The sequence below is a fragment of the Pangasianodon hypophthalmus genome, chromosome 21 (assembly GCF_027358585.1).
Source record: "Pangasianodon hypophthalmus isolate fPanHyp1 chromosome 21, fPanHyp1.pri, whole genome shotgun sequence".
Taxonomy (NCBI): domain Eukaryota; kingdom Metazoa; phylum Chordata; class Actinopteri; order Siluriformes; family Pangasiidae; genus Pangasianodon; species Pangasianodon hypophthalmus.
In genome coordinates this window covers 10,780,142-10,794,649 of record NC_069730.1, presented here as the reverse complement: position 1 = coordinate 10,794,649, position 14,508 = coordinate 10,780,142, and the positions used below count along the sequence as shown (strand labels likewise).

General features: G+C 38.5%; 1 protein-coding gene across 2 annotated transcripts; it reads left to right on the top strand.

Moving 5' to 3' along the window:
- The first annotated feature begins 11 nt into the window (after nt 1–11).
- On the top strand, nt 12–14,424 carry LOC113533548 (phospholipid scramblase 3). Of its 2 annotated transcripts, XM_026925752.3 has the most exons (8): nt 40–263; nt 2,041–2,344; nt 4,709–4,780; nt 8,246–8,438; nt 9,238–9,349; nt 13,250–13,349; nt 13,529–13,587; nt 13,680–14,424. In XM_026925752.3, exons 2-8 carry the CDS (start codon nt 2,044–2,046, stop codon nt 13,704–13,706), a joined length of 864 nt encoding a protein of 287 aa, XP_026781553.1. In that variant the 5' UTR covers nt 40–263; nt 2,041–2,043; the 3' UTR covers nt 13,707–14,424. The 2 variants fall into 2 exon arrangements, with proteins under 2 accessions (XP_053083512.1, XP_026781553.1); XM_053227537.1 differs by having other exon boundaries at nt 12–263; nt 13,529–14,424.
- The last annotated feature ends 84 nt before the right edge of the window (nt 14,425–14,508 follow it).

Here is a 14,508-nt window from a genome sequence, read left to right as displayed (position 1 = left end):
AGTGGTATCACAATAGTGGTGCTCAGAGGAATTCTTTGTGTGTGTGTGTGTGTGTGTGTGTGTGTCTTGAGGAGGATCTGAATTACATGGCTGAGTGGTGTACCACAAAGGCCACATCCTGGAATTTGGGAGGGGGTCAGGAGGGTGGTGTAAGAAGTAGAGAAGTAGCAGAGAGTCACTAAAGTGTATGCTCACATTCTCACACACAAAACCTGCAATCTTTAAGGATTTCCTAGAAACCTCACAATCAACAGAAAAAAAAGGTAAAGATAAGCTTTCCGAAATTTACATTTATATTTATCAGTAAAACCCACAGGAAAGGATCGGCACTTTTAACTGTTTTATTGATTCTGTTGATTACTAAAGACATTTGTCTCAGAAATTATTCACTTTTTGTAATCAGAGATTTTGAGTTGTTTTGTCTTTAAGAAAAAAGGTTATATATATATATATATATATATATATATATATATATATATATATATATATATATATATATATATATATATATATATATATGACAGTAGTGGTTTAATGTATTATATGACTGCTATATGACCTCATTTGTTATTATGAGAGACTGTTTTTTTATTCTTATTTATTAACTGCAAATTCAGGAAGCTTTGAGACACCCCCAGATTCATTCCATTATCATATATTTAGCAGATATACTTGCTTGTAAATATGGCTAAAGCTGTAGAGGTTATAGATTAATGCTTCAAGTGTAGAAGCTTTACAGTATACTACATTGCAATGGGGCTTCATAATATTTTTTTAATGTGGGCCACCACTTCAGTTGATTAGATGAATTCCAGGCTCCATTATATAATATTATAAGTAGATAAATACACTTCCCCAAAGTAAGAGGACAAGTGGATACTTCATAGTAGATGAGTCTTTTTATTCAGTGTTATTGAGTGTTTTTATTCAGAAGACAAACTAATAACTTGCTATGTAAGGATAAACAATTTACAGTTACAGCAGTTTAATAATAATAATAATAATAATAATAATAATAGTAATTTAAAAAAAGGAAAATAGTAAAACCTCTAATGTTACATCCTCCACCATTACTTTAGAAAAGATTTGTGCGGTGCTTACAGGTGACTCCAAAGGTTTACGTACACCTAGGTTTAAGACATTAAAACTCAATTTTTCACAACTCCACACATTTCATAGTACAATGCACACAAATCCAAAAACTAGTCAACAAGGCAAGATCAAAAACCAGAATAGCAAGATACAACTGGTTGAATATCCAAAGTCTGTTTGAAGGTGCGGTGCGGGTATAACTGGGAACAGGTGTGCCTAGTTAGAACTCAGGTGACTGTGATCATGTGAAAGTGTTGTGTTGGGTATTGTAGTTCGTGGCAGCCATGTTTGTAGGCTGCAATGTGTTCTGGGAAGTGGAGTTTCTAGTTGATTCTGGTGCTGATGTGACATGAATAAACTAACATAAATGATCAGTTTCTTGATGTCACATAGTAACTTATCCAATACAGGAGTAGTCAAAAAACAAACAATCAAACAAATAAAAAGGAGCCATTATTTCTGTATTAATATATCTGATCTAACCTAGAGCTGAATTGGAATTTTAGCTGTTACATACAAACATGGCTTGTTTCAATTATGAGATTAAAACTTTCATTTGTAAATATTGGTGGTTTCAGATGAATTATCACAGTTACATAACAGATTGTATCCCTAGGGCATGTGTGTTACACCAGAATATAGTGTATGTGTCTATGCTATAATAGTGCTTTAATAACATCAAACATTTGATATCTTTCAAACAAAAGTAGTCACTTTTTTATTTTTATAGCATTAGAATGTACCTCATGATAACTGGAAAATAAATATATCAGAAGGCTGTAAAAGAAAATGTTGTGTACTTTGGATTCATACTTGATTTAGGCATTAAAATGCAGGGTGAATCATTGAATCATTTACAATAATTACTTATAGTAAAATATTCATAATGGAACATGACCATCAAAGTCTAATAGTAAACTATTACAGTGACCTCTCTCTCTCTCTCAGGTCATGTCCACTATAACAGCCCAGCCTTTACCTTATGGTCTAGAAAGAGAAAAACACATTGAGATGCTTTTTAGAGCTTTCCACCAGAGGTGGAGGTCCTCCACGGACCCTCAGGACCTCGCTACCACTCCAGCTCCAACACAAGGTCCCGTCAGTGGAGATCTATCACCTACATTCCAGGCTGCAAGCTTGGAGACAAACAGGCATAAAGGAGAGCAGTGGGTTACAGAGACATTACCGGCAGGTCTGGCTGCTCTGAGAACAGTCAGCCAAATACACATAACCGCTGTACCTGAGCTTCAGGGTAAGACCTGTGGGCCAAACATGAAAACAATTATTAATTACTCGTTGTAAGGGGTGTAATTCTAATTAGTAACACAATGCTACTATCAGTATCTGTATCTGTTAGTGCTAGCACTAAGAGCATGGTCTATGATTTCTGGCTCTGATAGTTCCTAAACCTAAGATACCTAACATTAGTTCATAATTGCTCTCAACTAGATATATGCACAAATCTGTTTTTTAATCGTGCTCACACAGTTTTTACTTTAGTTTGTACTGCAGATGATTTAAAGATTTTTGGTTCTCTTTCCCAAACTATACTATATGGTCAAAAGTTTGTGGACATATGGCCATCACACCCATATATGTTTATTGAACATCCTATTCCAGATTTAGTCCCTCCTTTGCTGTTATAATAATCTCCACTCCTTAGGGAATGCTTTCCACTAGATTTTGGAGCATGGCTGTGGGAATTTCCTATTCAGCTATAATATAATTATTGAGGTCAGGAAACACATTCCAAAGCATTTTGTACCATAGCAATTTGCTAATGCTTACAACTTTTATTAATTCAAGAATGACATGTCACATGGTCTGCATGGTTGCACAGAATGAATGAATGAATGTTGTTCTTTTTATTCATTTATAGTTACATTTATTGTTGTGGATGTTTGTGAAACAAGGTAGTTCCTGTTATCACTTACAGTCATGGGAAAATACACCCTCCTTCAATTCTATATTTCTCTTTATCAGGGCTTAAATAACAATTGTTGTGGTCCAACAAAACAACACAACAGATTTCTATATGTAGTTATTTTTCCAAAAAGTACACCCTATAATTCAGTAACATGTAAAATCACCTTTAGCAGCAATAACTTGAAATAACATTTTCTGTAGGAGTTGATCAGTCTATCACATCGTTTTGGACAAATTTTGGCCCATTTGTTTGTTTGTGCACAGGTCTCTCAAGATCCTGCCACAGCATCTCAGGGATTAAACTTTGACTCGGCCATTCGAACACCTTGATTTTTTCTTCTTTAGCCATTCATTTGTCGATTTGCTACTGGGTTTGGGATCATTCTGTCGCATGACCCAATTTTGGCCCATCTTAAGCTGCTGGACAGATGGCCTCACAGTTGTCTCAAGAATATTCTGGTAAAGTGGAGTTCATCATTGTCTTAATGACTACAAGTGTCCCAGGTCCTGTGGCTACAAAACAAGCCCAAATCATCACCCCTCCACCACCATCTGTGACAGTTGGTATGATGCGTTTGTGGTGATACGGTGTGTTTGGGTTTTGCCAAACATCTCCACCTTGGTCTCATCAGTCCAAAGGATATTGTTCCATTACTATTGTGGTTTGTTCAGTTGCAATTTTGCAAGTCAGGCTGCAATATTCTTTTGCAAAGAAGAAGCTTTTTCCTAGCCACCCTTCTGAAAAAGCCATACTTGTTCAGTCTTTTTCTGATTGTGCTGTCATGAACATAAACATTTAATGTGCTTACAGAGGTCACTTTTGGTCACATGATGTAGATCTTGGACTTTTCTTTATATCTCTAAGCATTAAATGGTCTGACCCTGGACTGAATTTGCTGGGACGCCCACTCCTGGGAAGATTGGCAACTGTCTTGAAGGCTCTCCGTTTGTAAACAATCCTTCTTACGTTAGAATGGTGAATTTTAAATTGTTTGGAAATGGCCTTACAACCCTTACCAGAGCGATGAGCATCAACAGTTGCTTCTCTGAGGTCATGGCTGATGTCCTTTCTTCTTGGCATGATGTAGACACACAACTGAGTGCTCCAGAACACCAAACTGCCAAAGGTTCTACTTTTATAGAGGTAGTCACACTTCTTGATGATTAACTAATCTTGTGCATTTCATTAGTAAGACCTGGCTGCTAATTATTTTTCCCACCTGGTTTCTGAATTGGAAAAAAATGACTACATATTGAAATCCATTGTGGTTTTTTTGTTGTCACCTGAGGCTATTTATTTGTTTATAGAAGTTGGTGAGGACCACACAAATGTTATTTATCACCTGATAAATAAAAACAGAGAATTGAAGGAGGTTGTAATTTCTTTTTCCTATGAATGTATAACAGCTAAAAAATAGTTGTTATCTCACCAGCCTCTTTTTTTCTCTCTCATAAAGTTAATAAGACACAAAAAGCAACTTGTAATATTACCAAGAAGCTGCAAAGTCCTCTGTCCTAAAGACTTTCATGTCAGAAAGTTATACTTAAAGTTAAAGTGGAACTGGGTAAGGAAAGTAGAAGTAGAACTGGGGAAGTAGAACTGGAGAAGGAAAATAATGTTCAATTTGAAGGATGCATTCATATCCCTAGACATATAGATTCTTACTCAAACTCTCACTTTGTGTTTTAGGTCCCCAGTGCATTTCCCGCAGGACCTACAGTGTTGCTGCAGAAACCAGGCAACTGTTTCTGGCTGTGGAAGGTTAAAAATTATATAAATATTTACTTTTTATATTAAGGAAATTTAATAACAAATAAATTGTAGTTTGTAGTATGCAGTTATGCAGTGTTCTGAAGTCTCTTGGTGTCCCTTGTCCTGGGATACAGAAATAACAGGAAAAATATGTTTTTCTGAGGCAGAGGTATAATGGTTGGTGTCTCAATAAAGAAATGCACTAAATATTTTTTTAAAAAGAAAAAGAAAGACAAAAATTATTTTTTTCAAATGATGTAGAATATAATGAATTCCTAATAAAGTAGGAAAGGTTTGCTTCACTATCTCAAAGTAATTTTACTGCCCTATTCAGAATATTCACATTCCATTAGCTGAATCACATTTTATTGCTTTTGTGTAGCAAAATGTATATATGGGTATAGTGCAATGCCATTATCTACCTGTTTATTCTTCAAAATATACATACCGGTTTTTGTATTTGGATATAAACCAGATGTGGCCGTGGTCTATAAAGGAAGGTTTTTTTTTTTTTTTTTTTTTTTTAATATATACCCCTAAATAATATTTAGCAAATTTATTTCAATTTTGAAATTCATTTAATTAATTAAATGATTATTTTTGGAAAGACCCACAGAGATATGCAGCTCACAGGGGCTCCTTAAAAATTAATTTTCTTTGAAAAAAGAAATATGGTTTTATTTTGGCTCTCAGTAAGATAGTGTTTAGGTCTGGCTAAAACCAAATAGCGCATCTCCTATTAGTATCATATTAATTAACTTGGTCTTTTTTAAAGTTCTGTGAGCAGGGCTGCCAGGTTCTGACGTATAATGCAGATACTGCACATCATTAATGCATGCCAACTGTTTCCTATGACTGAACATTTAGGGCTTGGTTCGAGTCTTTTCTGCGTTCCTCAATCTTGTGTGCGTGTGCCTTTTTATTTTATCCTGCAGGATTCCAGTCACTAAAGCCAGCAAGCTTTTTTTGGCAAAGAAAAAAAAAAAAAAAAAAAGAACACTCCCTATTGGGCCTCATTTATTTAGCTCATCACATTTAGAGCATTTACCAGATTTACCTTATCCAGAGCAACTTATAGAACTGCTCTGTAGTCTCTATCAAAAACACATCCTCATGCTAGTTCACTTGGTCAGGGATACATCAAGAAAATCTTGTGAAAACCAGTCATTTTATATTATTGGCATTAATTAAAGAATATAAAAAATAAACAAAGAAACTGAGCCAACACAAATTCATAAATTAAGACAAAAAAAACTATAATTCTTATAATAATTATAATAACTATTCTTTAAAATAACTTCTGCCTTTCATATATATATATATATATATATATATATATATAAATTTATGTCTGTATATACACTCACCATTTATTTTAATAGGAACACCGTACACCTGCTCATTTATGCAGTTATCCAATCAGCCAATCATGTGGCAGTACAATGCATAATGCACAGACTCACCCAAACTGGACAGTTGAAGATTAGAAAAAAAAATGACCTGGTCTTTTTCCAGTCTTTAACTGTCCAGTCTGGGTGCCCATGATAGCCTCAGATTCTTGTTCTTGGCCGACAGGAGTGGAAGCTAATGTGGTGTTCTACTGTTATAGCCCATCTACCTCAAAGTATGATGTGTTGTGCATTCTGAGCTGCTTTTCTGCTCAACACGGTTGTAGACTGCTTATTCTGAGTTACTATAGACTTCCTGTCAGCTCAGACCAGTCTGGTCATTCTCCTCTGATCTGTCTCATCAACAAGGTGTTTCAGCCTGCAAACCCTCCACACACAGGAAGTTTTTTGTTTTTCACACCTTTTTGTGTAAACTCTAGAGACTGTTGTGTGAACATCCCAGGAGATCAGCAGTTTCTTAAATACTGGACTGGAAGACATTTGGGTTTGAGATCAAAAGATGAATATCCCTTGCTTGCAATAATTGCATCAAGCCAGTGACCCACTGACATTACCAAACTGCATTATTCTTTTGGGATGCTTTTCCAGGCTTGTACCACAGCTGCTTTCTGTTGTTGTTTGTTTTGGGGGTTATTCCTTTCAGTCTCTTCTTTAGGCAGTGAAATGCATGCTCAGTTGGGTCACGGTCTGGTGATTGACTTGGTCAGTCTAAAACCTTCCACTTTTTCCTTATTTGTGTTGGCAGTGTGTTTTGGGTCATTGTCTTGTTGCATTAGATTTGATGCAAGAGTAGACATTCAGAATTATTCATTCTTTAAACATTCAATCTAACAGGGCACCCCTCTTCAACAAGAAACACCTGTCAGTCACACGTTCCAATATTTTTGATCACTTGAAAAATGGGTCGTTCCAAGCAAAAGGTGCCATGTTCTAAATTGGTTAACACATCTAGATGTAAATATTTGGAAATAGAAGCTGAAATTCTGATCTATCATCTTATATTCATCTTCTGAACTCAAACCCAAATGTCTTCAGTATATAGCAAAAAGAAAAGAATTAGCCTTGCCGTTCCAATACTTTCTGAGGGGATTGTATATAGGATGTAAAAATGTACACATGTAAAATTACAGTTTTTCACATTTTAGGGAAAAAAAATAAATTTATTGTGAAATTTATCTTCAGCTTCAGCTACAATATTTGTGCCAAAATAGATTGGTATTTTGAGCTATCCATGATTCCGTCTATCTTGACTAGAGCCCCAGTTCCAGCTGAAAAGAAGCAGCCTCATTGCATGATGCTTCACCATGGTTATGGTGTTCTTTGGGTGATGAGCTGTGTTGTTTTTGTGCCAAACATACTGTGGTGGTGGGGCAGGGCCAAGTGTCAGCTGTGAACGGAGAGGAGCCAGGTTGAACTGGCAGGTAACGCGTGATGATACTCACCTGTGTCTGATAACAGGCAGTCTATTTATTTGTGTCTGTCTGTGCTTTCAGTGTCGCCCATAAGCTATGAGCGAGAGGGAGACAGATTGCGAGACTGCATTGCAGAGCTTGCAACACACACACACACACGCCAAGAAGCATGGTTCTGGAAGAAAGGGCTTCTGTCTAGCAACCCTACCGCATAGCCCAGACATGTGAAGAACAGGAGGTTGTCGTTACATGCAGGGAGTGACCAGTATTTGCCAGATATTCCTGCAGCTCCTTTATTGTTTCTGTAGGTCTCTTGGCGTCTTTTGTCTTGACCTTTTGTCAAGTTTGGAGGGACATCCTGTTCTTGGTAATGCTACTGTGGTGCCCCATTTTCTCCACTTGTTGATAGCCTTCACAGTGTTCCATGGTATTCCATCCCATCCACCTCAATGCTTGGCAATTTGTGCATTCTGAGCTGCTCTTGACCTGTATCTGCATGATTTTACACATCGTGCTTTTGCCACATGATTGGCTGATTAGATAAATGCATGACTGCGCAGGGGTACAGGTGTTCCTAATAAGTTAGTGTTGACTGTTCATATATTACAGTATATTATATACATTTTGTATGGTGTGCTCTCTCTGTCCTTCAGAGAGCTCATGTGTGTGTATGCAGTGCTGTGGTCCTGCTCGTGCCTGCTTCTTGCAGGCTTTTGACCAGGATCGGCAGAAGATTTTCCTATTTGAAAGGCCACTTAGAGCAGATATGTGCTGCCTGGGCTGCTGCCTGATGGAGATGAAGGCCTACACGGCCCAGAGGGAGCTCATTGGCACTGTCCACCAGAGGTACACACACAAACATTTTAGGATATAGAATAATAAGTAATGTATATACACTATATGGCCTAAAGTATGTGGACACCTCAGTATTGAACATCCCACTCCAAAACCATAACCTCTACTCTTCTGTTGAAAGGTTTAGTGAAATGAAATCTTAATGGTACAACATGCAGAGACATTCTAGAGAATTATATGCTTAAAACTTTGTGGCAACAGTTTTGGGAAGACCCTCATATGGGTGTTATTGTCAAGTGTTCACATACTTTTAGTGTATTGTAGGTATGTAACTGCCTGTATGTAACATCTAATCCTAATACAACCCTAACCTTAACCTCAGTAACACTGAGGTCACCTTTGTGAGCGTTCAGCTCTCACTCCCTCTCTTTCCTTCTATTCTCTTTTTGGCTGGCTCTGAAAATGCAACTACACACACCAGGATCTATTTAACTCTATGGAATTAAATTACTCATACAGCCTTCTGTTCACTGTGCCAGGAATAATAACTCTATTTTTAAATGAGAGCCAAAACCACTTGTCCAGTGTAGGCCACTTGTACATTTACAGTGCAGACTTGGTGTTGTTTAATTAACACTGTAATAAAGGTAGATGTCCTACAGGTGCATCAAACCATGTAACACTTGGTTTGACATGAATTCATGCAGTTAGTACAATTAAAAATAAACTACTTGTACTTTCATCAGTCTTACCTAAGGGCCACTGATTGTATCACATTGGATCAACATTTTGGTGTCACCTACAGAAACTTTAACATGTCTGTGTATAACATGGCTCTCCGATCTGCCAGGTGGAGTATGTTCACACCCTACTTTGAGGTGTGTGACTCTGCAGACTCTCCCTTCCTGAGGATACAAGGCTCCTGCTGTCCAATCCGTTGCCTCTCCGACCAGGAGTTCCAGGTCAGGTGCCTCATACTAGGTTAAATCAAACATTCATATGTGGCTTATCTCTCTTTTTGCTCTTTTTGTTTAAGATTTTGTTTTTATTGCTGGAAATAATTAAAGTTTTAAGCACCTGAAATGATGAATGATGAAAGACAGACGTATCACATGAAAACAAGTAAACAAGCAAGCAAATCAAAACAAGTTTCGAGTGCAATTGATAAATCAGAATTAAACGGGGTAAAATTTTGGGGACATATTTTATAACCAATTACCAATTATGGGAGTGTGCTTTTTTTATATACACTTCCATAACTGGTTATAGTTTAAAGCCAATTATAGAAGTGTGCTTATATACACACAGCTCAAAAAAAATAAGGGAACACTTAATCATTACAGTATAACACCAAGTCAGTTAAACTTCAGGGATATCAATCTGTCCAGTTAGGAAGCATAAGTGATTGTGAATCAGTTTCACCTGCTTTGGTGCAAATGAAAGTGACAACAGGTGCACTGGAGAGGCAACGGCAAGACAACCCCCAAAAAAGGAATGGTTTTGCAAGTGGTAGCCACAGACAATTGCACTCTCCTTATCCTTCCTGACTGATTTGTCTCTAGTTTTGTGTTTTGTTAGGGTCCTTGTCACTACCTGTAGCATGAGCCAGTATCTGCAACCCAATCAGGTTGCACAGGTAATCCAGCTCCTCCAGGGAGGCACAGCCATAAGTGCTGTCACAAGCAAGTTTGGTGTGTCTCCCAGCACAGTTTCAAGAGCATGGAGGAGATACTGGGAGACGGGCCATTACACAAGGAGAGCTGGACAGGGCTGTAGAAGGGCAACAACCCAGCAGCAGTACCAGTATCTGCTCCAGAGCACTGCCAGAGCCCTACAAAATGACCTCCAGCAGGCTACTGGTGTGCATGTTTCTGACCAAACTGTCAGAAACAGACTTTAAAAGGGTGGCATGAGGGCCCGATGTCCTCTAGTGGGACCTGTGCTCACAGCCCAGCACCATGCAGCTCGATTGGCATTTGCCAGAGAACACCAGAATTGGCAGGTCCACCACTGGTGTCCCGTTCTCTTCACGGATGAGAGCAGGTTCACACTGAGCATATGTGACAGACGTGAAAGAGGCTGGAGATTTTTTTGTGCCACCAAAACAGCTCTGACCCATCGAGGCATGAACTCCACAAAACCTCTGAAGGTGCACTGTGGTATCCGGCACCAAAACGTTAGCAGCAGATCCTTTAAGTCATGTAAGTTGCGAGGTGGGGCCTTCATGGATCAGACTTGCAGAGATGCTTGATCGGATTGAGATCTGGGGAATTTGAAGGCCAGATCACACCTTGAACTCTTCGTCGTGTTCCTCAAACCATTCCTGAACAATTTTTGCAGTGTCATGGCACATTATCCTGCTGAAAAAGGCCACTACCATTAGGGCATACCGTTGTCATGAAGGGGTGTGTACTTGGTCTGCAACAATGTTTAGGTAGGTGGTACGTGTCAAAGCAACATCCACATGAATGCCGGGACCCAAAGTTTCCCAGCAGAACATTGCCTTACATGTGTCGTGCTGCAGGGTTGATCACAGCTGTATATAAACCTGACTGGCAGAGACTCATCCTGCATCCTAGCCCTGAGGTTTCTATCAGCTCTGTCACAGAGGGGTTTACATAGCTTGCAGGTTGGAGTGACTGTTCAAATGCAAGCTTCGAAATGCCTAACAAACTGCCTTTACATGCTATATAGGATGCAGTGTAGCAAGACCTCATCAGGTCTTGCTATGTAGTCTAACAATGTAGTGCTTCATCCAGTGACTCAATGCAAGTGTCAATGGCAGGCCAACCTGCTTGAAATCCACCATGTTAGCTAAAGCGCATGCCATGGAGCCCAGGCGCGGTATAGCAGAACCTTATGTTTTTTTACTCTAAATATATTCCTTAAACTCTGGCAGACTGAAAACCTTTGTGACCCACTCTGTATGGAAGTGTGCATTTGGTGCTATGGGCTGCACATCAGCATCCAATCTAATACTGGCTGCTGACATTTTGAGGGTGGCTATCATGACCTATTTGAATCCTGCCAGCAGTTTGCGCAAGCCTGTAGAAGTCAGATCATTTCTGGACACTGCTGAAGCTGGAATTGAGCACCACGGTTCAACTGTTGGTTTACTGCAAGACTGGATATTTCTCCCAGATACTGCCCCAGACATAAATGTGCCACTGTATGTAGCTTCAGTTCCAGACTGAGCCATGTCTGATGACAGAGTCTTTTTCTAGGTGTGTGGAAGACCTCAGTTTCTTACTCTCCTTGAATCTTCATTGAGCATATATGTCAATTTGCAGGTTGTTTAGGCTGTGGTATTTGGATCATGTTCAACATCTCACATTCAGCTGACACAGCCGATGTTCCAGGGCTTCCAGCGAGTGGAAGCATCAAGTGGTCTGAAACGTAGCAAGAACAACAATGGTCAGTGGCAGTAAATTGCATTACCACCACTAGCCACAGACCTGCAAATCAGGAGACTGTTAGGGCTGTGGGACTGAGCTGAAGCCCTAAGGCAGGCCCCAATTGGCAGAGATACAGACAAATGGAGAGAAGCTCAACTCTGGCCTCTGTATGTGTGTTAGTCCAGCTAATGTGTGTTAGTCCGGCCTTTCACTTCTTCCCCCGGTGAAGTCCTTCGTTGTGTTGGCAGTGTGTTTTGGGTCATTGTCTTACTGCATGATGAACTTCCTCCCAATTAGACTGGATGCATTTCTCTGTAAATTGACAGACTTCTGAATTCAATCTGCTGCTACCATAATTTGACAGATTTCTGAATTCATTCTGCTGCTACAATCATTACTTACATCATCAAAGATTAGTAAGCCCGTTCCAGAAGCAACCATGCAAGCCCAATCTATGACACTACCTCCACCATGCTTGACCGATGATCTCATATGTTTTGGATCATCACACTTTGGCATTTCCATCACTTTGGTAGAGGTGGTTCCAGAACTTTTGTGGCTCATCTCTGTAATGTTCTCTGTAATTGCGAATTCCAATCTGGCCTTCTGATTCTTACTGCTGATGAGTGGTTCATCTTTTGATCTCAAACCCAAATGTCTTCAGCGTATAGCAAAAACAAAAGAATTGGCCTTGCCTTTCCAATACTTTCGAAGGGGACTGTAGAAAATTACAGTAAATTACTATGTATATTAGCTGTATTTATTGATGATATTAGTTTTGATTAACTGCAAATCAAGCATGTTATGTAAGTTGTATGTTGAATAAAAAATGCACTCTGACATGATTTTGACCAGATTTGGCAAAAATGAAATAAGAAATAAGGAAACTGTTAGTGTAATTTGCATAAACTCATTTTTTGATCAGATCTGACCATGCACAACTTTGGTGAATAAGGCCATACTCTCGTGACAATTTACAAATTACTAACACCATCAGCCTGTTCAACCTGGAGTTTTAGGTCAGAATTAATACCCCTTTCCATAAATATGCTCCTGTCGATCTACAACTCTTCCAGTGGAACTGAACACACCTGACCTTTGCTGGATAAGTTGGGAGGGAACTAAATGCTGCAGGACAGCAAATCTTCAGGAACTAAAGAATGTACACAGGCAAATGGATACACTCTTAGGAAAAAAAAATCTAGAACTTTAAAGGTGATTTAATTGTCCCTGAAGGGGAGTTTAATGTAGAACCCTACAACTGAGTTCTTTACTTTACAAAAGGTTCCAAGTAGATGAACCTTTAATTCTCTTTTCCAAAAGCATCCAGCTTTCCTCTGTGATCTACAGGCACATTAGATGGATTGCCTGAGATAGCCTTTATGTACCATGGTTCTGTCTTGGTACAGTTACTACCAATGCTATAATACTAAAGATTTTGCTTCTGACTTTTCATGGAAACCTTAGGTTGTCTCCATGATTGGTGACCGCATTGGAACGGTATGGAAAAAGTGGCCAGGCTACAATGAAAGCTGCAACATGGACCATGAACATTTTGGGTTGGATGGTGAGAATCAGAATGTCCAATTTATTTAAAGTGTTGTATATGCCAAAATGAACAAAATTTGAATGATTGGGTTTCTGGTGACTATTGATTTGGCTCCCTGAGATTTTTTTTAAATCACAAACACATTGGGTTGATAGACCTCTGACTAATGTCACCTACTGATTCTGTTCTTCCCTCAGTCTCTCAGAACATAAATGTGAATACCAAAGTGTTACTTCTAGCAGGTACATTTCTCCTGGTAAGTTTCTTAAATTCAAATCTGAATCAAATATACCTAAACAAATTTCAGTATAGTGTGAGAACACTAAATATTATATTCTATTTTCCCAGAATCATATGTTTTTTGAAATGAGCTGAACCAGCAAAAGAACATTTGAAAACCGGCATCGTTGGACTGTAAACATCTGAAAAATGTCTTGAATTTCCAAACAGCCACTGTAAAGACTTTATATAAACTTTGAACTACTGGAATTTGATACGAATAACCCTGATATGAGTAAAATACATGACTGGAGTTATATCACAGTAAAATGCTATTTCAACTAAAACTATCATTATTTAAACTATAATCTCCAATTTTGTTGCAGTGTTTGCCACACCTTACTGATGATATTTATTTGCTGTCCAAACACAAAATTCAACAATACTTATGTCTATACTCATTTAAGTAATTGTTCATTAAAAATACATTGTAGCTCTTCACTGAATTTTTGTTGCTTGGGATTCATTGTGTACTGCAGCATTTTGGATTTGAAATGAAACTAAATTTGAGGTCTAGACTGTCAGCTTAAATTTGATGTTATGAATGTGCATACAGGGGAAACTGTTTTGGCCTTTGTAGTCCTTTTTACAGTCTTTCCAGAAACTGAGATGACCACCACACACCAGTGCTTTTGTGTTCCTGAAACCATTTGTGTGTTGTTTTGCATGCTTGGGGTCATTATCATGTTGACATATCTATCTATGGCCAAGCCTTTTCAGCTAAAATATCCTGAAACTTGGGGAAATTCATGCCATCAGTCCTCACAAAGGCCCCTGAATCACAAGCGACAAAAAAGACCCAAATCCTGAATGATCCACCACATTTTATAATTTCAACAAACTGCAAAAATGTGACCACAATTCACGATTCCAGTTGTAGTGCTTGCTCTTCAGGTGT

What these genes read in the sequence shown, in the direction of transcription:
- LOC113533548 (XM_053227537.1), top strand. Translation starts at nt 2,044, where the DNA reads ATGTCCACTATAACAGCCCAGCCTTTACCTTATGGTCTAGAAAGAGAA. An exon ending in ATTGGCACTGTCCACCAGAG is followed by an intron (nt 8,439 to 9,237) that starts GTACACACACAA and finishes CCGATCTGCCAG; the next exon opens with GTGGAGTATGTTCACACCCT. An exon ending in TCTCCGACCAGGAGTTCCAG is followed by an intron (nt 9,350 to 13,249) that starts GTCAGGTGCCTC and finishes TGGAAACCTTAG; the next exon opens with GTTGTCTCCATGATTGGTGA.